This window comes from Zingiber officinale, chromosome 1B (genome assembly GCF_018446385.1).
Source record: "Zingiber officinale cultivar Zhangliang chromosome 1B, Zo_v1.1, whole genome shotgun sequence".
NCBI lineage: Eukaryota > Viridiplantae > Streptophyta > Magnoliopsida > Zingiberales > Zingiberaceae > Zingiber > Zingiber officinale.
In genome coordinates, this window is record NC_055986.1 from 155967615 (window position 1) to 155987920 (window position 20306).

Genomic DNA, 20306 nt, shown 5'->3' on the forward strand with positions numbered 1-20306 from the left:
CACGAAATCGGCTTGCTCCTTTTTCTTCCATTGGTACTCTTCTTTATCTTTTGGGACTGAAAAAGCATATTTCATTGTCAGTAAAATATTGAAATCCGTTTTAAAAAATACCTCCATTCTTCGCTTCCATGTAGAGAAGTCTCCATCGAATTTTGAGGGTTGAATGCTTATTCCCGCCATCGTCTTGATCTTGATGTTTCAGTCAGCGGTCAGTCCTTCTGAGGTTGTCTGGCTCTGATACCACTTGTTGGTGTAGCGGGACCGGCATGAATTGCCTGCAAATAAAGAATACCCTCCTCAAGACTTTTCAACTCAAAAAAATAACAGCAATAAAAATATAAAATAGCAGTAATAAAAGGGAGACAGGAAATTTAACTTGGTTACAATCCAAGGGGTTATTAATCCAAGGCAGTCGAACAGGTGTACTAAGAAAGTCTCATTCTCTGAAGGCGAAGAAGCTTTTTACACACTAAAAGCTCTTATAAGTTGCTAGGAATTTAATACTTAGTTGAATGATTTATTTCCTAGCTCCAGGGGCCTTTATATAGCTCCTGGAAAACTTATCTCGAGCCTTAAGGGCGCCTCCAGCCGAGGTGAGCAGATAAAACTTTATCCACGCGCAAACGGTCGAGTTGACCAGGTTGAAGGTGCCTTCAACACTATTGAAGGCGCCTTCAATGTTGAGGGCGCCTTCATCAGTGTTGAAGGCGCCTTCAATGTTTAGGGCGCCTTCAACACTGTTGAGGGCGCCTTCAATGGCTTCTTCAGCTTTCTTCATCTTCACGAAGGCTTTCGAAGTTCTGATCGCTTGGGTGATTGTGGCCAACCGAAATAGGGTTCACCCGAACTCAATTTTCGGCCTTCTCCTCGAGCAGGCTTTCGACCCGGCTTCTCATCCCTCGAACGTCGTGCACGTTCTTCTCGTCCAGCGGTGTACTCTTCCGTAGCTCTCTCATCCTTGGAACGCACCGAGCCTGTCGACTCCCTTCCCATGTCGTCCTTCTCGCTAGCCACGTCTTCCACTCGACTTCTTGCGCTCCTAAGCTCCTGCACACTTAGACACAGGGATCAAATAACAAGTAGGGTCTAACCTAACTTGGCTGATCACATCAAAACAACCACGGGGTCCAACACAAGTGGGTCAAAAGATTGACCGGACACTTGGTGAAAAAGTTCAAATAGGTCATGGTAGACTGGAGATTGGCAAGGGAACCCTAGACTTAGGTTAAACATGTTAGGGTTGGGAAATTGATCAAGTGATTGATTGAGTGATGCAACAATCGATTAGTGGATCGATATATTGAACGCATTTCTCTGTGACGCACAGAAGTGTTTCCAATTAATCGAGTGATCAATTGGGCTACGTCAATTGATCGGGTGATCGATTAGGCACGTTATCACAACAAACAAAGAGCAGCTGGATCAATTGGCTGGTCGATTCAAGCCCTGGAATCGATTGGCTAATCGATTGGGGTTGATTTTTCTCAAAGCACAGTAGTTGTGTCGTGAAAATAGTGAATCAATTAGGAAGGTGCACAATCGATTATGAGGGTTCTCGTGAGAGCACAAAGGTGATCTGGATCGATTGAGTGATCGATCTAGAAGTGCTTAATTGATCAGGTGATTGATTGGGAGAAAGGAAAAAAAGTTGTTGCGAGGTTTGGACGACTAGATATGCTCGGATCTGACGTGATAATCAATTGGGGGTATGGCTAATCAATTGGGAGCCCTAATCCACGAGATATAAAGGCGACGACGAAGACTCAAAAGCATCTCCTCTCTTGTGCTCATCATGGTCAGTGCTTAGAAGATTTTTGTGTGAAGTGATGTTGCATTTTTAAGTTTACAAGAGACATTTCCAAGTAACAAAAGATCAAGCTCAAGGTTCCTTATTGGTGTATTTACTTTCCTTGTCTTGTTGTATCTTTTATTGTATTTTTAGTGTATTCTCATGTTAGAGTTTGTATGAGGCTTCTCCACCTCCTAGAAGGAGGATTTCATAGTGTATCTATGAGTGAGAAGTGGATCCTTGAATTAGTTACCTTAAGGAGGTGGACAGTGTAGGATCGAGATGCGCTAGAGGGGGTGAATAGTGCTCGTGGCTTTTTTCACTCTTTTCAGAAAATCTTCGATCGAGTAAAATGCAGCGGAAATGAAAGAAAGGAAAAAAGTAAACAAATGTTGGCACTTTTGGTTTACTTGGTTCGGAGCCTTTGACGACTCCTACTCCAAAGCCCGCGGTCGTTGATCACTTTTGTTGGACAATTCACTATCAGTAAGAATTTTTTTTACAAAGATGAGTACAACATATTTAAGTACAACAATTGAAATTTATACTGACAACTTTTAAGGATCTAGAGGGTTGTGCTTTCAGTTGTCGGAGTCGCGTAATTCGATCGTCAGAGTCGTGTCCTGAAGTCGCAGGATCGTCTTTAGAGCAACACACAAGAGAAAGATTGCAAAAATGAAGTGTATTGAAGCATCTGCTCGTGGTCTTCTTCTATGGGTTGTTGAAGGCACCTTCAACCCCATTGAAGGCGCCTCCAGCTCAGATTTCTATCCCCAAATCTGCGGTATCGATAAGCTCCACTTTCTATGAACTTCATCCGTTCAAAGGCGCCTTCAAGCACATGGAAGGCACCTTCCATCCCAACTCCAAGGTGCCTTCAGGCTCTTGGAAGGCGCCTTCATGCCTCTTCGCACGGGCTTTCAGCCAAGCCTCCCGAGGCACCTCCAACAACCCCGGAGGCGCTTTGAACACTATTCATTAGTGCCTTTTATGTGCTTTTCACTCCCTATAAAATACGTTAGTCTAAAATACCAAGCATACCCTATAAAATAAAGTTAGCACAATAAAATATGAATAATAAATTATTTGATAGTCTCTGGACTGTCTGGTTCTGACTTTCAGATTTTCTGGAAATCCTAGGTCGAATCGACACTTATTGTTCCCTCAATAGGAACACGTCATCACCTACTCCTCTCAGGAGAAATTACCTTTTTCCAAATCGATCCTCCAGATCGTCTGGACTTTTGCTCAGCATCCGAGACGTCAGGACTTCATGCTGAACATTCGATCCTGACCCTTCTAGTCTTCCACCTGGTGTCCACGACCCCCGATATTTTCCCCTAGTGTCCTCGACACTAAGATTTTGCCCAAGTCCTCAACCCGCCTAGGATTTGTCCATTCCCCCAGACTAGGACTTTGATGCCTAACCACAGCTAGAGTTTTCCACCTGCCTAGTTATAACTAAGACTTTCCTTTGCCAAATCGCTTAGGACTTTCCTACACACTTAATTTAACTTGTTAGATAGCAAGACAACTTAACTTTGAACCCCTTTACCATTATCAAAACACAGATTTGATCGTTTGATACTCTCTGCACTAACATATACTAAGTAAAGTCAAGAGTGTTAGTATTGATTCGAGTGTTTTTCCCTGCAACTCATCATTGGAGAAGTGATTAGAGATAATCACCCCCTCTAGCTCACTGGAGTGTTCTAACAAGTGGTATCAGAGCGAGGTTGCTCTTCATTGGACTAATCGTCGAGAGATCAATAAGCTAGAGGATGAAGAAGACATTGAAGCTTGAAGTCCTAATTTCAAAGTCAAAGATTCATTGTCAGGGAGCTCAAGTTCAAAGATGGAGTTTAGAGATGGATTCAGATACAATATCCAAGCACCTCCACCATTTAGCATTGGAAGCTTCAACCTTTGGAAATCAAAGGTTGAGAATTTTCTCATGATGGAGATAGAACAATAGTTTGCTCTAATGGAGGATTTTGAAGCTTCAAGAGGTTCAAAGGGAAAGCTCTTCAAGAAGAAGAAATGGAATGAGGAACAAATCAAGAGGTGTGAGGTAAACGACAAAGTAACCAAATTATTGGTTAATCTATTTCCAAACATCATATTGTACAAAGTTGAAAATTTTCAAGACGCCAAGGAGCTTTGGAGTAAATTGGCAAAACTTTATGAAGATCCAACCTCGGGGCAAAGTGAAGCAAAATGTAAAGAGGCAAAGTCTTTGTATCATATACATGTGGATTCAGAAGTTGAAAGATGTTGAACGCCCGAGGAGGATATTGAAGAGGCATCCACCTCAAGGATTAAGGGGGAGCGTCAATCTTTGACACTGGAGCAAGAAGAAACCTCTACTTCCAAGTTAAATGAAGAAGGATCATATGCCACTCCTACAAGCAAAGAAAATATAGCAATTTCAATTTATAAAAATAAAAATTATATCATTTGCTTTGAGTGTAGGGAAAATAGACACTACAAGAACAAGTGTCCAAAGTTGACCAAGATGAAGGGTCAAGTGGCACCTAAGGGTAAGGGAAAGCCAAAGGAGGTCAGCCCCATGGTACGTAAAGACAAGGAGTACATTGTGTACTTTTCTTGCAATCAAAAGGGGCATTATTTGAATCAATATCCAAGGGGAAGAGATCCAGCCAAGAAGAAAGGAGGAAGTTCAAGTCGAGGGAGAGTTTCCAAGAATAACACTAAAGTACCATTAGTTAATAATATTTCTTTGTCATGATAAAGAATATACTAGATATAAATTTTATCATTTTAATGCTATTTATCATGTAAATAGAAAGCATGAAAAATCTAGGGTTAATTATAAACTATTTCATGCTAGGACTACCTCACTAAGGTTAGGAAGGTAGATAATAATTTGAGCAAGAATTCTATACCTCACTAAGGTTAGGAAGGTAGATAATAATTTGGGCAAGAATTCTAAAGATAAAAATGCCCAAGAAAAATAAGAAAATCCAAATTTAAGGATTTAAGAAGAGAAAATCAAGCCTTGAGATCAAGACTTGATAAATTGAAAAAGACCCTTAAAAGAAAAGAAAATGTCTTTAAGAGGTCAAATGAACAAGATTGAAGGGTAAATAGGGAAGACTCATTCAATGATAAGAGAGGTTTGGGTTATAAATCAAAAGTTAAAGAGAATATGCCCTCATACCATATAGTTTTATATAACTATGGAACTAACCTTAGGTCTAGAAGTCAAGTCAAGATAACAAGGGAAGTTATCCCTAGAAGTAACTTTGAAAAGACTAGTATGACTAAGACTTTTAAGAAGCTTAAGGAAGTCACTAAGAAGGTCACAAGGGAAGTTATCCCTAGAGTTGACTATGAGAAGTCTAGTGTGACCAATGCTTCTAAGAAGCCTAGCTAGGAAGGTCATTAGGAAGGTATTAAGGGAAATTATCCCTAAGGAGTACCTAGAGCACCCAAGGAGAACCAATATATTTTGGGTTCCTAAGAGTGTATTCTCTATACTCTAGATAGGTTTAGAGACTACCAACTCTAATTGGAAGGGTAATTAACCCAACCTTAATGAAGTTGACACCTTGTAGCATTTTCAAGGTATTGTTATACCTTGAAAATGAAGGATTGATGTTTACTCTGTAAGACCGTTAGATTCGATAGAGGGGGGGGTGAATATCGATTCGAAAATCTCGAGTTAAAACGCAGCGGAAAAGTAAGGAAGTAAAGAGATGAACACGGTTGATTTTTACTTCGTTCGGAGCCTGTGACGACTCCTACTCGAAGGCCCGTACTCCTTGAGTACTTTCGTTGGGCAATTCACTAGCAATTCAGATAATTACAATTTACGTACAAATATTGCTAATGAAAGAAAAACAAAGCTATACCGACAAATAATGAATTAAAAGAAAATCGGAGTGAGTCGTCGGAGCTTTGTGAACGTCGTTGGAGCGCAGAGTAGCAGAGTGATTGAACTCAGAGTTCTCAAAACACAGATATCTTGAAGCTCCTGCCTGGGGCTTCTTTTATATGCTGCTCCGGGCGCCTGGATCCCTTCCGGGCGCCTGGAATGTGACGTAACACTCCCAACCAGCATGCTCCAAGTGTCAACGTCGTCCTGGGGATAAAACTTGCCTCCGGGCGCCTGGATACCTTCCAGGCGCCCGGACTTCCGGGCGCCCAGAACCATCCCGGGCGCCCGGACCCTCACTGTTTCCTACCTGCAAAACAGTGTTAGTCCGAGGCAAATAAAAACCCTGCAGCACAGATTGTAAGCACATTTTTATAGATACGCTAAGTAATAAAAATTAACAACAAGAGTATGACTTAGATTCCGTCTTTCCGAGATCGGAATCTAGTCACGATCTCGACTTAGATATCCGAAATGGATCTAAACCGGATCGATGCCTAATGTTCCCTTCCCGGGAACGCGTCCTCGCAGTCACTCCCCTCCAGTGACTTACCTCACTTACCGCCGGATGTCCGGTCAGCCCTTGACCCGTCTGGACTTCTCCACTATCCGGTCCACCCGTCGACCTAGCTGGACTTCTCACTAAGCGTCCGGTCCCCGTCGATTGGACTTCTCGGCGACTATCCGGTCAGCCGACCTAGGTGGACTTCTCGCCAAGCGTCCGGCCCGCCCGACTTCTCGCCAGCTATCCGGTCAGCCCGTCGACCTAGCTGGACTTCGTGCCAGACATCCGGTCAGCCCGTCGACCTGTCTGGACTTCTCCTGCACACTCAGTCAGAGTGTTAGATCACAACAAACTAACTTAACCTGATTTGTCATTCATCAAAACCTGGGTTAAATCGTTAGTGCTAACCGCACCAACATACTCTTTAGAAGAGTAAAATGTGCCAAAATTTAAAGATTTGGACCTAATTAAATTTACATAATTAGGATAGAAGTCAAAGAAATACCAAGTTGGGATTTTGATAATTTCTTTGGGAGATAGGGAAACTAAGGATTATTTTTAAATTTAGCGATTAGTTAGTGGTACTTAGATAAATAATCTAGATATTTCCTTTATGCTAAAATTGTCATGATTGTATGTCCATCATATGCATGACATCATATTTAGCATTCACATATATTTATAAAAATATCATATGTCATGTCATACATACATCATTATTCATGATAATTTTTCTTTTTTTAAAATATACATTTGATATATATCATAATCATTTTCATGCATTATTTTAAAATTCCTTGTAATTAAGGGTAATGATATCAATTGACATGCTAGGTTGAATGATCACAGTTTAAATGTCCCTTAGTTTTAGAAAAAACCTATTGTACATCTCATAAGAACCATAGGCTTAACTTGTATGTGTTTTTGAGACACACTAGATACAAGTGAGATGTTTGAAAGATGAACAAAATTCAAAGTATTGATTTAGTGTATCTTTTTAAGTTTAAATTTAATCTTAATAATAGATTATGAGAAGTCCAATCATTAGGAAAGTTAGTGTATAAGTCATGTGAATTTAACATAAAAAAATATGATTGAAAATTATGTTTTGAAAATTATTTCAAAATCACTTTGGAAAACCTTGGTGAAGTCTATCTTTTATTAAGAGTTATCATTGATTAGTTAGACACAAAGTAGAGTGAAACATTAAAAAAAATTTTTAATGATTTCTAATTTTACGTCAATCTTTAAAAATAGTGACTATTTTCATAGAAAACTGCTTTTTCCTAATAGTATATGACATAAATAATGTTTACGTAAAGTTTAATGATTTTTTATAGAATTATTTAGGGATTTCTAAATTTTGATCTAAAAATAAAATAAAAAAATTTAGAAATGTCAATCGATCAAGCAATTGATTCATCCAGGCATGAATTGATTAGTCAATTAATTAAAGGCCATCTTCACGAGCACAAATGCTAGTAAAATTGATCAAGCGATCGATTAAGCACCCCTTAGATCAATCAACTGATCGATTAAGGTGGCTGTAATCGATTGAATCTCAACTTCAATCGATTTAGAGATACTACAATCGATTGGTAGCTGAAACCAATCGATTAGGAAGGCTGTTTTTGGTTTACATGGTTTGATTTTAGTCCATTAAGCCACGTTTAGTCAAATTAATCATCTCTAACCCTCTGAAATGTATTTATAAGTATTTAAAGGAAGTTTTCTTGATAAAAATAAGAATGGAATGGTTAAAGAAAACTAACTTAAAGTTTAAGGGAAGTTTATTTTTAAAGTAGAATTTTGAATCTCAAAACTTTAAATTTTGAGTTTCCTAAAAGTTTAGGAACTCCAAGTCATTGTTGGTGCAATGATAGAAGTTTGGGACATATTTTGAGGGGGAATTTCTCCTTAAAAGATATGATTTAAATTTTTTTTGGGACAAGAAAGCAATGGAAGGTTGGGAACCTTGATTGTTATAAGTGCTTAAGGATGAGCATTAGAAATAATAAAAGATTGAAAATCTTCATTGTAGATGTATGGGTGCTCTAGGGTGAGTATATGATATGGTGCTCTAGGGTGAGCATATGATATAGGCTCAAGGTTGAGCATGCGATATATGTTCAAGGGTGAGCATAGGATATAATGAAAGGTATGAGACTTTCATTGTGTTCCTTTGACAAAATTGACTCTTAAGGGGAAGAATTTTTTTAATGTGTGTCAAAGGGGGAGAAAATGTGGGCTTTAAGTTAGAAATTCACATTCATGCTTCAAGCATGGGATGAAGTTGGAGTTGGGATAATATGGGTTAGCCTAATTTAAACATATTGTCAAATATCAAAGAAGGGGAGATTGTTGGTGCAATCGTTCCCCAAGTGAAGGCTTACCAGTTTGACTAAGCTTGAGTGGATTCGAGCTTGAGTTATGATGTTTGGACAATATATTGTTGGATAATATGTGAGAAAGGTCAAGAAGGACCAATACTTGACTGGTAAAGTCATAATTGGAGGTTAGGCAAGACAAGTCCTAACTCGAGGCTTAGGTAAAGGAAAAGTCCAAGTGGCTTAGGGAGGACCGTACGTTGGCAAGGAAAGTTCAAGTGAGTCAAGGAGGACCACACATTGGCAAAAAAAGTCCTAACTACGGTTAGGCAAAGGAAAGTCCAAGTGGGTCAAGGGGGACCGCACGTTGGCAAGGTAAACCTTAACTGTGGTTGGGTAAAGGGAAGTCCAAGTGGGTCAAAGAGGACCGTACATTGACAAGGAAAGTTCTAACTGTGATTAGGCAAGTAAAGTCTAAGTAGATCAAGGAAGATTGCACGTTGACAAAGGAAAACCTTAACTGCGGTTAAGCAAAGGGAAGTCCAAGTGGGTCAACATTGGCAAAGTAAAGTCCTAACTACGGTTAGACAAGAGAAAAATCCAAGAGGATCAAGGAGGTCTGCATTTGATGATCGAAAATCCAATGAAAAGTTGACAAAGTCCAAGTAGGTCAAAAGGTTAACCAGACACTTGGTGGAGAAACCCAAATAGGTTACGGTTGATCAGAGGTTGGGCAAGGGAACCCTAGACTTGGGTTAAGAAAGTTAGGGCTAGGAAATCAATCAAGTGATCTATTGAGTGATGCGCCAATTGAACAGTGGATCGATTGAGCGCATTTCTTCGTGATACACAAAAACATTTTCAATCGATCAGGTCATTGATTGGGCTACGCCAATCAATGAGGTGATCGATTAGGTGTGTTATCTTCATGACAAACAAAGAGTGGTTAGATCGATTGGTTGATCAATTCAAGCCCCAGAATCGATTGACTAATCGAATGGGAGCTGTTTTTTCAAGAAATATAGTATCTATGCCATGAAAATGGTGAATAGATTAGGAAGGTGCCCAATCGATTACGAGGATTCTCGCGAGAGAATAGAGGCGATCTGGATCGATTGAGTGATCGATCTAGAAGTGTTTAATCGATCAGGTGATCGATTGGGAGAAAGGAAAAAAGGGTTGTTACGACGTTTGGACGGCTGGATGCACTTGGATCTGACGTGGCAATCGATTGGGGATAAGATCAATTGATTAGGAGCTCTAATCTGCGGGATATAAAGACGAGACAAAGATTTAAAGCATCTCTCCTCCGCTCATCATTGCCAGTTCTTGGAAGATTTTTGTGTGAAGTGCTGTTGCATTTCTTAGTCTACAAGAGATATTTCCAAGCAACAAAAGATCAAGCTCAAGGTTCCTCATTGGTGTATTTACTTTCCTTATCTTGTTGTATTCTTGTATTGAAGTTTGTACGAGGCTTCTCCGCCTCCTAGAAGGAGGATTTTATAGTGTATCTATGAGTGAGGAGTGGATCCTTGGATTAGTCACCTCAAGGAGGTGGATACCAAGTAAAGTCAAGGGTGTTAGTATTGCTTCGAGTGTTTTTCTCTACAACTCATCATTGAAGAAGTGATTGGAGCTAATCACCCCCTCCAAAAAAAAAAATCAATATAGCTTTTATCACCATTGTTGAACGGAGGAGAATGTGATATAGTTGACTATTGAATATTGCTTTTCCTCGAGAAGCATTTCTTGAGAATTATCTTGCATTCTCTCTCATCACCATAAATGATCTTGCTTAGTTGATTTTTTTCAAACACATTTCTAGTGTTTTTAAAACACTTCAACAACCTAATCTTTCATAAAAGCAAGTCTCCATAACTCCAATCTTCTGATTTCACCAAGTTAAAAACTGTGGTTGTCTAATCAGGATGATGACTAGATTGCACTTGTTCTTAAAAGTGCTCAATCTAGAAAATATGCATCACTTGGTCGTCTAATTTCATCGAGCTAAAGCTATGATAATCTGATTAAAGTGTTGACCAGGATTACATTTACTCTTCAAGAGACACTCAACTCAAAAAATATACATCCCTTGGTCTTTCAATTTTATCAAGCCAAACTATGATTGTCTGATCGAAGTGCTGACTAGAATTGTTTTTACTTTTTGAGAGACACTTGACTCAAGAAGTATACATCCCTTGGTCTTTCAATCTCGTCGAGCCAAAGTTGCGGTTGTATGATTGGAGTGCTGATCAGGATTATATTACTCTTCGAGAGACACTTGACTCAAGAAGTATACATTCCTTAGTCTTCCAATGTCATCAAGCCAAAACTATGGTCGTTTGATCAGAGTACTGACTAGGATGATATTTACTCTTTGAGAGACACTCGACTCAAGAAGTATACATCCCTTGGTCTTCCATTCTCATTGAGCCGAAGCTGTGGCCATCTGATTGGAGTGTTGACTAGGATTATATTACTCTTCAAGAGACACTTGACACAAGAAGTATACACCTCTTAGTCTTCCAATCATATCGAGCCATAGCTGTAGCCATCTAATTGGAGTGCTAATCATGATTGCATTTTTCTTCTAGAGACACGTGACTCAATTTCTTAGTCAATTGCAACACACACTACAAGAAAATTGGGATTTAACAACACTTGAAAGACAACATTTTTTTAAAAAAACGTTGTCTTTTTTTTTTTACAACGCTTTTAGTGAAAAGCGTTGTCTATCTCTTTGTTTTCTTACTAATAGACAACGTTTTTTTAAAAATTATTGTCTATTACTGATTTTTATAGGTCAAAGACAACGCTTTTTGAAAAGCGTTGTCTATTAGCAATTTTTTAGTGTCTATGACAACAATTTTTAAAAACCGTTGTCTATTGTCAAATTCTCATCTAAATTTGGGATGATATGAAGCGTTGGATAAGAAGTAGAAAAACCCTAGATTTCACTCGGCACCCACTTATCTCTCGAATACCCCCCGAACCCCTCTCACGCGTCTTCGATCTCCTCCAGAACCCCTCTCACACAAACCTCATCTCACACCCTCTCCGGCGAACTCTTCCATGAACCTCCCCTCCTAACTCCTCTTTGCCAAATGAAGCCAAGCGACATTTCCTTTCCGGCATATAGGCAAGAGAACGTGTTCCTAGGGGCACTCACCGTGAGGGAAACCATCACCTACTTGGCCCACCTGCGACTTCCGACTGCAGGCAAGAGGGAGGTAGAGATGGCAGCAGTGGTGAAGGTGGTGGAGGTGACGATCCTTGAGATGGAGCTGCAGGAGTGCGCAGACCGGTTGATCGGGAACTAGCACATGAGGGGGATCAACGGCGGGGAGAAGAAGAGACTGAGCATCGCGCTGGAGATCCTGACGCGGTCGTGACTCCTCTTCCTCGACGAGCCCACCACCGGGCTCGACAACGCAGCCGCCTTCTTCGTGGTGGAGACGCTGAAGCACATCGTGGTGGACAACAACAAGACCATTGTCTCCTCCATCCACCAGCCCAGCAGCGAGGTCTTCAGCCTCTTCGATGACCTCTGCCTCTGATTTGGCGGAGAGGTCGTCCTCTTTGGAGATGCTAAGTTGGCTACCCAGGTAACACTTTTAACAAATATCGTCGTTCAAGGAGAGGGGATGATCGCAGTGATTGAATTATTGATCTATAACTTGAGGAGAGATCTAAACTCTGATTTGATGTTGTAGTTTTTCGCAGATGTTCGAATTTTTTTGACATTTTCCCCTCAATCTCGCTCTTGCTTTCGTTTGGAAGTTGAGCGCTAAAGATGATCAGATCGCCCTGAATGGTTAAATATGTTCTGTGCGATTTCTAAAGGATTGTTGGTAGTTGCTCATTTTTTAACGTGAAATTATCTTATGTAGGCTGTGATTGTTGAAGATAGGATAACACACGCTTGTAATCAACGCTTTCGATGTCGGCGACTTTCGCACCGCTTCCTCCCTCTTCTCCGCCATGCGCCATCAAGGCGACGCCAACCTCAACCATTACACGCTTCCCCTCCTCAACTGTGCCTCGGAGAATCAAATTAAGCTCTAAGAAACCTTCCATTCCCTCGCTATCAGGATTGGTCTCGCAGTTGATGTCTATTTGTGCAACACCATGATGGAGGTGTACGCTAGGAATGGTCGAGCCCCCTTGGCCCGCCGGCTATTCGAAGAAATGCCTCTTAGGGATGTGGTAACTTGGAAGTCCTTGTTATCCAGCTATGTTAGCGCGGGAGACTCTCCCGAGGCCTTCCACTTGTTCTGCCAAATGCGAGCGGAGGGTCTTGAGGTGAATCAAGTCACAATGGCGGTCTTGCTTCGAGCATGCTATGGTTCCGAAGACAAGGTTGCAGGGTGCCAACTATAAGCATTTGCAAACAAGGCAAGCCTCCAAAGTCATGAGTTGCTTCAAAATTCAATTTTGAGCATGTTCAGTAGATTGGCTTGCTTCGAAGAGGTCATGAAGTTTGTCATCATTCAAAACAGGAGCATTGCCTCTTGGAATATCCTCCTATCATCCTACTCTTTCATAGGGGATGTTTCCAGAGTAGTCAAGTGCTATAGGAAGATGAGACTAGAGGTGACTCCTAGCAATGAGACTCTAACTTTGCCCATCTCTGCATTCGCCAAGTGTGAGCATCTCCCTGGTGGAAGAGAGGTACATTGCAATGCCATCAAAACTTGACAGATTGACTCAGTTCTACGTGCCACTCTCGTCGATTTCTATACTAAATGTGGTGAATTGAAATCAGCAGTCATGTTGCATGATGAATGCCAAGTGAAGAGCAACACCATATGGAGCATCATGATGTGGGGCCTTATTCAGAATGGTGAGTTCTTGGAAGCTGTCAACGTGTTTGAAAGAATGCAAAAGTCTGTAATTAAGCCTTGTAAGGATGCTCTAAGGGCCTTAGTTGTCGCATATACTAACTTGGGAGCTTTGTTGTTGGGTAGAGGAGTTCATAATCTTATGTAGGCTGTGATTGTGTAAATAGAATTTTTTTTGTAAATATTATAGTTTTTGTAAACATTCGAATTTACTATTGTGGTAAAAGAAAAATAATCATTTTTTAAATATAAAAATAATAATTTTGTAAATAGATTTTTGTTTATTTTAAAAAGACAACGCTTTAAAACGTTGTCTTTTAAAACAACAACGCTTTTAAAGCGTTGTAATAATGTTGTTTTTGAAAAAAAAACAACAACGCTTTTAAAACGTTGCAAAAGCGTTGTCATTGCTACAAACGACAACGCTTTTAAAGTGTTGTCGTTGAGCAGACTTTTAACAACAGTACTTTTAACAACGCTTTTTCAGGTACATAGACAACGTTTTTAAAGCGTTGTCTATCAACTTTTTTCTTGTAGTGACATGTGATGTAATCCTTCTAACTCATTTATTTTGACCTCCACTTAGGTCTTATTGAGTTAGACTCAAATATAGCTTTTGGCCAAGTAGGCTTGATCTTCTATCTTAAGTCTTTCCTTATGGATAATTTAAACTCACTATCCTTAACTTTGTGATTTTAGTCAGATAACTTCCACAAAGCTTTGACCATCATTGTTACATTATACCCATGGTATAATTTTATCGTCCATCCTTTTAAGGTATGGTTATCGCATAGGAAAATTTTATTCTTCCTTGCAAATAACTCTCCCATCGCTTAACATTCACTTTTAGATGCGCTAGGACATCTTTTGATAGTAACCTTAAAAGGTACATTTTCTTCAAGTAATGCAATGTCTTTTACTATTATTTCTTATATTTCTCTCCAGTAGAAGTCGGACCCACGATCGCCATAACCACAAATATTATCTTAAGATTGTTGGAAATTTTTATATGTATATAGATCTTCAGTGTTGATTCAACAATTGGGTCTAGTTAGTTATCTCGATGATAAGTTGATGACTTGAACCGGTGGAGTTCAGTATAGCGACATGGACCTTGTCCCATTTTAACTCTCAACACACCCTTTCAGTTATCGAGGTACCCCTTTGGGTAATAGACATATCCTTTTTGGTATCATCATTGTCAACTAAGTCTCATCGATCATCGAGTTATCCCTTCGGATATCAAAACACTCCCTTCGGATAACCTTATCCCTATGGATAAGAGTATTAAGGTTGAGGTGATGACTAGACCTTCTTTCCTTAAGATAATATTGTCCCGCCTAGGTGCTTATGGTTTATCGACAATCGTCTCCCAAAATACAGCAACTTGCGTCTCGAAATAAGAGTACTCCAAATTTCGATCCCTGTCGAACTTTCGAAGTCTTGAAACTCTTAAGAGAGGAGAGGGAGAATAGAACTTAAGAAGAAAATTCACAACTTGAGAATTGAGTGAAAATGAGTGATTTGAGTGGAAGGAATGATATTTCTTTTATACGGATGAAGGGTTACTCCTAAGAGATAAAATGTTTCTTCTAAGAGATGAAAAGGCATGGGGTGTGTCTTTTCACTTAAATTTTATCAATTATCATTAATTCAAATGATTAATCTGATTAATTATTTATTTAATATATTATAAATATTAATTAATCAATTAATTAATATTTACAATCAATTTTTTAATCAATCAATTTGATTCAATCAATGAAATTAATTATAACTTCACATCTCTCAATGGTTCCACATATTCAAATTATGTTCATGTAATCTCATCCATGAGTCCAATTCATATACGAGTCAAACTTTTGTACGATCGTATCAGATTAACCCTTCATTAAGTATTAATTTCTTCACTCAAGAAATTAGTTTATAATGGTCTACTCACGAAATAGTCGTCTTATCTTTATTTAATTTATGGGTCAACAACACTAATTTTCCAACTGAATTGACGGTCAATCTTGATCTGACCACATTTCTTATTTGATAGGGTTAACAATACAACAAAGAAAACAATTAAGGAGCATAAAAAAAGGGTAAGTGATGAAACAACTGATTAGAATAAACTGCTAAAGCAACAATTCAATTGTTTGCTTTACTACAAACTCCATGGCATATGTCCTTGTGTTCATTTTACAACTAATGGCAACCTACTGCAGGACATAACAAGTTATACATCAGTAAGAAATAGTAGTCATATCAGTATCACTTATGGGGATAATGGACCTTATTTACAACTCAAGAAGCATCATTATTTGGAATAATTTCCAAGGATTATTTCTTTATTGTTTATGCTCATCTCACCCTAGAAGCATTCCTTGTTGCTTGTGAGCACTGCTCATGAGTTGCAGAGGCCTCAAGCTATCTTGGCACTACTATTGGGTCTGTCATTGGAACTGGTCCGAGGGAGGCATCCTCTGCAATGTGTCCATCAACAGTAGCCACAATTTGTCTACACTGAACCAATATTCTACCTCTACCATTGAATGTTGCTTTGTTGATAAATGAATGGGTTTGTAAATGTTGAATGTAATAAGGTTTGTGAATGTTGAATGTATCGTGGATGGTTTGTGAATGTAGATAGTAATTTTGAATGTTAGATTGAAATTTGAATGTAAATAAGATTTAAATTTCGCAATTAGGGAGTTCTATGAAAATTTTAGCTAAATTTAGTGATGGAATTTTATTTCCGTTGCTATATTAGTCACTCTACTACCGTTTTGGATTTGCTGCTCTATTGTTGTCTTGACTTGATCTTCCATCAATTGCTCTAATGTTATGACACGATCTCTCAATTCTTGATTTTTCTTGTCTTAACGTTTACATTTCAATAGATAAAGAACTGGGACGACTCTTTAGTGTAGGAGTCATCACATGATTATATATAATTTTTGCCTAGGAGCTAAGATCATAGAGGAAGTTTTTTTCCTTCTACTGATAACCTCATAATATATATCATTTATAGCAAGTGTGATAGAGTCTGTAACTTCTCTCCCTCTATAACAAGCTGAGACGCTTGTACAATTCGATCATTTATATTATCCTATGTAAAAAATATTATTATTATCTAATATATAATTAATAAAGTTATTCATTATTAAATATGAGTAGTAATAAAATTTATATTCTTACATCTATGGCTTTTATCAAGGATCGACAAAAGTGTCATCCTTTTTTTGTGTGTATTGCGAAATATCTCCCAACAAGTGGGAGATCTCTGTAAAGTATTTGCATCATACACAAGTTTTTTTATAAATTAAAATAAGTTCATTAATAATTAAAAATTCTTATATAATTTTATTGTAAACTCACCAAGTTTATTACATATTCTACAACAGATTATGATCCAGCTGTATGTTTTATGGATCTCGTGCTTGGCCAACAAGCTCAATATTTCAATTGTTTCGAGTCGTCGATGAATTTTGCTATCATTTTTCTATATAGCCCAATTGTTCCTTCATGCAACCCAAATCTCAACGGTACTTGGAATAATCTTGTTCCCTTCGTTCTCCACTTGTATAATAAGTCATTGTATAATTTTTGATAATAATTGTTTCATATTTTTTTAAATTCTGATTTGTGTCTTGGTTCTCAAACATATTTTTTTCTATAGAAATATCGAGAAAATTAGTATAAAAACACTAAAGTCTACACAAGCAACACCAAATAGAGAAGATTTCTCAAACACTATTATGAAGTCAAAAATCAGATAGAAGGGTACACAAATAATAATTAGATACCAGAATTGTACGCTCACCCTCCCCCCCCCAGGATGCATGCGCGATATTATGAAGTCAACAATCAAATAAAAGGGTGCACAAACAATAAGAGTTCCACGCTCGCCCGACCCCTCGACCAGGGATGCATGCACTCCTAGTTAGGGATGCACGATCCTTTGACTAGGGTTGCACGACCTCCCGGCCAAGGCTGCACAACAGCCCGGCCAAGGCTGCACAACGGCCCAGCCAAGGCTGCACAGCCACTCGGCCAAGAATGAGGTTGCAGTCAGACTAGCGACCTCGCATCTAGCCTAGGGTTGAGCTCGCAGCCAGGCTAAGGCCGCAGTCAAGCTCGCCCTGGCCTAGATTGGGCCCGACCTCGCAACCTCGGCATGAGGTTGTAGCCAAGGCATGATCAAATTGAGGGTGACGAGATGAGACAGGATGTGTGCCAAAGATTGAAGAGGAGAGTAGGTGTGTGCTAGAGAATGAAAAGGAGAAAGATCATAGAGGAAGAGTGGCCGAGAAGGAAAATCAAGAATCAAAACCCTAATTTTGTTCGCTAAAATAACGAAAAGTTCTGTCACTATTTTAGCAACAAACTTAATTCCATCGCTAGACAGATACCGAAACATAATTCCATCGCTAATTAGAAAAGTTACATATGAATAACAATGGAATTTAAATTCTATTGCTACTCAACGACCAAGGATTAGTGACGAAATTTAATTTCCATTCCATTACTAAATAGCGACGGAATTTAATTTCCATCACTATTTGAGAGTATTATTGCAGTGGATAACATTCAAGTTTATCTTAAAATGGCTAATAATACGCTAATCAATCCAATGCCTACAACATCTAAATCTTATTTTAGTATGGAATAAGATATTAGGCAAGAAAAGTAGCTTAAAGGGTGATGTGTTATAAATGTACATATATGAAGGATTCAGATACAAACAAAATCTCAAAATCGGATTTAAAGCCCAACAAAATTTATTTAAGCCATACCTCCGACAAAATCAAGTCCAGCTTGCCATTCCACTATCAACATTCTATACGCTTAATCATTGTGCGACAAATCATTGTTTGCACATGTACGGCTGGCAAAGTGCCAGTTACATTTGAACATTAAAATACTACAAAAAAATACCTCATCTTGACAGAAGCGTTAACACCAAAATCCGTATGATTTGACTCGCCGTTAGAGGTAGCTCTCCTTACTGACACATCGTTCAACTTATAGTGCTCCAAGAATAATTGATATGAATCGAGGCGCTGTGAGTGGTTCATGGATCTACATAAAATCCACGAGTTACTCTTCATTCTTTTACATTTGAAATGAGAATCGTGAATTCGCAGAAAAATATATGCTGGAACCAGGAATTTCCAAGCCGAGCAGACAATGTTGTTTCCATTTTTCAACTGCTCCAACTCACTAACACGTGCCACCTGAAGGTGAAGAAACACTCTGGCTAAACCAGCCTGGTTCATCAATGATCCGGGGATATTTGCTGCGATCCATCCCATGGGAGTCCAAATATTCGAAGATTTCGGTCCATGGAACCAACTGCCATGTATTTTGCATCAGCTCCAAACTTTAAGGATGTAACTTTCCCTGGGGTACAAGTTAAAAAGCGAATGATCAACGTAAACCAGGAATGATAAGTAGACACCACGTTGTGCATAGAAACAAAAAATTGCACCTGTTCCAGATAAATCAGGCCATGTCTTGATGATGTTCCATTCCAGCTTCACATTGGCAACTTGGTAGACTCTGCAAATTGCATTTACAAAGTGAAGAATGCAAAAAGAGAGTATGTTAAATTGTAAGATCAGCAACCGCCAATATTTAAACATGAAGTTGCACCATCTAATCGATTCTAAAATGGTACTTGTATGATGGGTAATTTCTTTTCCGTTTATTGGATAATATCAAATCCTTAATGGCAGAAATGTTATACAAACCTTATATCAGGGCCGGCAATGGCAAGATAACTCCCACTGAAGTCAAATTCAACTGCAATAACCATGTAATTTCAAGTTTACCAACAAGATTGTGACGTCAAGAAATAAAACAAAATACTTTCAAATATCTGCCTTAGACAACTAGATATCACTTTCCATGATATTTCTTTAACAAAATTTATCCAAGACATGTACCCCCAAAATGATTGAAACGTATCTATATCCCATGACAGAAACTAGAACTCTGGTGGAATTGCCAGTGCATGCATCAATGTGGAATAGACCACAAAACGCAGACAGTTGACACCATGAACACATGAACTATAAATTCTTCTGCCAGACAGTTGTTAGTACAACTGAATATACCAAAAAAAAAAAACTAAAAATCTTTCACAAAGCATATTAAAACACACCAGAGTTTGTTGGAGTGCTTGAATCATATGGAGAAAAGGATCTGAAGTTCTTTAGCTTCCTAAGATCCCAAAGCTTCACACCATCTGTAGCTGCCGTCTGAACAAAATCAAGAAAACATACATCAGTGCAAGGCATTGACAACATATGGCTGTTTAAACCATCTTTAAAAAGAAATTTTACCGCAAGGAAATAACCATTCTCAGAAAATGACACAGCAGTCACTGCACCAATATGCCCATCAAAATTTGCAACATTTGACTGAAAAAAGATAAATTTGCAGTAAGCAGGGGAACCCATGTTTATTTAATGCTGCCTAATAAACTATCAATCATCAAAATTCTACCTGAGACTTGACGTCCCAAATTTTAACCTTGGCTCCGGCAGTGCCAGTACCTAGAATAAGACCATCAGGATGAAATGAAGCTGAAGTGTAGCCCTCCTCTGACAAAGCTTCACCAACCTGCATATGGATCTAGTTATATCTATATTAAGACAACCAATTAGAGTACACATGGATGAGAACTTGAGAGAAGACAATAGAATAAAAGAAAGCAGAGAGCAAAAGAAAGAACACAAGAAAAAATAGCATGAGAAAGAAATACCTGAGTAAGGCAGGATCCTGTAGAAAGGTCATAGAAACACCAAGTATTATCCATAGAAACACTCACAAGGTATTTATTCGTAGCATGGACTGTGACAGCTTGTACCTATTGCAACATTGAAACATCCAACTACAGAGCTAAGATGAAGTATGAAAATAGCAACAAAGTATAAAGAGATCAAGGAATTAA

The 20306-nt window shown here is 38.7% G+C and overlaps 1 protein-coding gene and 1 long non-coding RNA gene across 5 annotated transcripts in view; one reads left to right on the forward strand and one right to left on the reverse strand.

Annotated features, from left to right (window-relative positions):
* Positions 1–11750: 11750 nt before the first annotated feature.
* LOC122012197 lies at positions 11751–12564 on the forward strand. Of its 2 annotated transcripts, none has more exons than XR_006120165.1 (3): positions 11751–12124; positions 12233–12333; positions 12410–12564. It is a non-coding gene; the product is annotated as an uncharacterized LOC122012197 (long non-coding RNA). The 2 variants fall into 2 exon arrangements; XR_006120161.1 differs by having other exon boundaries at positions 12243–12333.
* Positions 12565–18145: 5581 nt separating this feature from the next.
* LOC121985862 (pre-mRNA-processing factor 19-like) overlaps positions 18146–20306 on the reverse strand; it is a 30484-nt gene continuing 28323 nt past the window's right edge. For all 3 annotated transcript variants that reach the window (XM_042539554.1, XM_042539564.1, XM_042539572.1), the window contains 7 exons: positions 20118–20222; positions 19859–19975; positions 19696–19773; positions 19515–19611; positions 19102–19153; positions 18840–18910; positions 18146–18751 (listed from right to left, as the gene is read on the reverse strand). In XM_042539554.1, the coding sequence (XP_042395488.1) occupies positions 18627–18751; positions 18840–18910; positions 19102–19153; positions 19515–19611; positions 19696–19773; positions 19859–19975; positions 20118–20222 (645 nt within the window). In that variant the 3' untranslated portion in view covers positions 18146–18626. The remainder of the gene's footprint in view (positions 18752–18839; positions 18911–19101; positions 19154–19514; positions 19612–19695; positions 19774–19858; positions 19976–20117; positions 20223–20306) is intronic.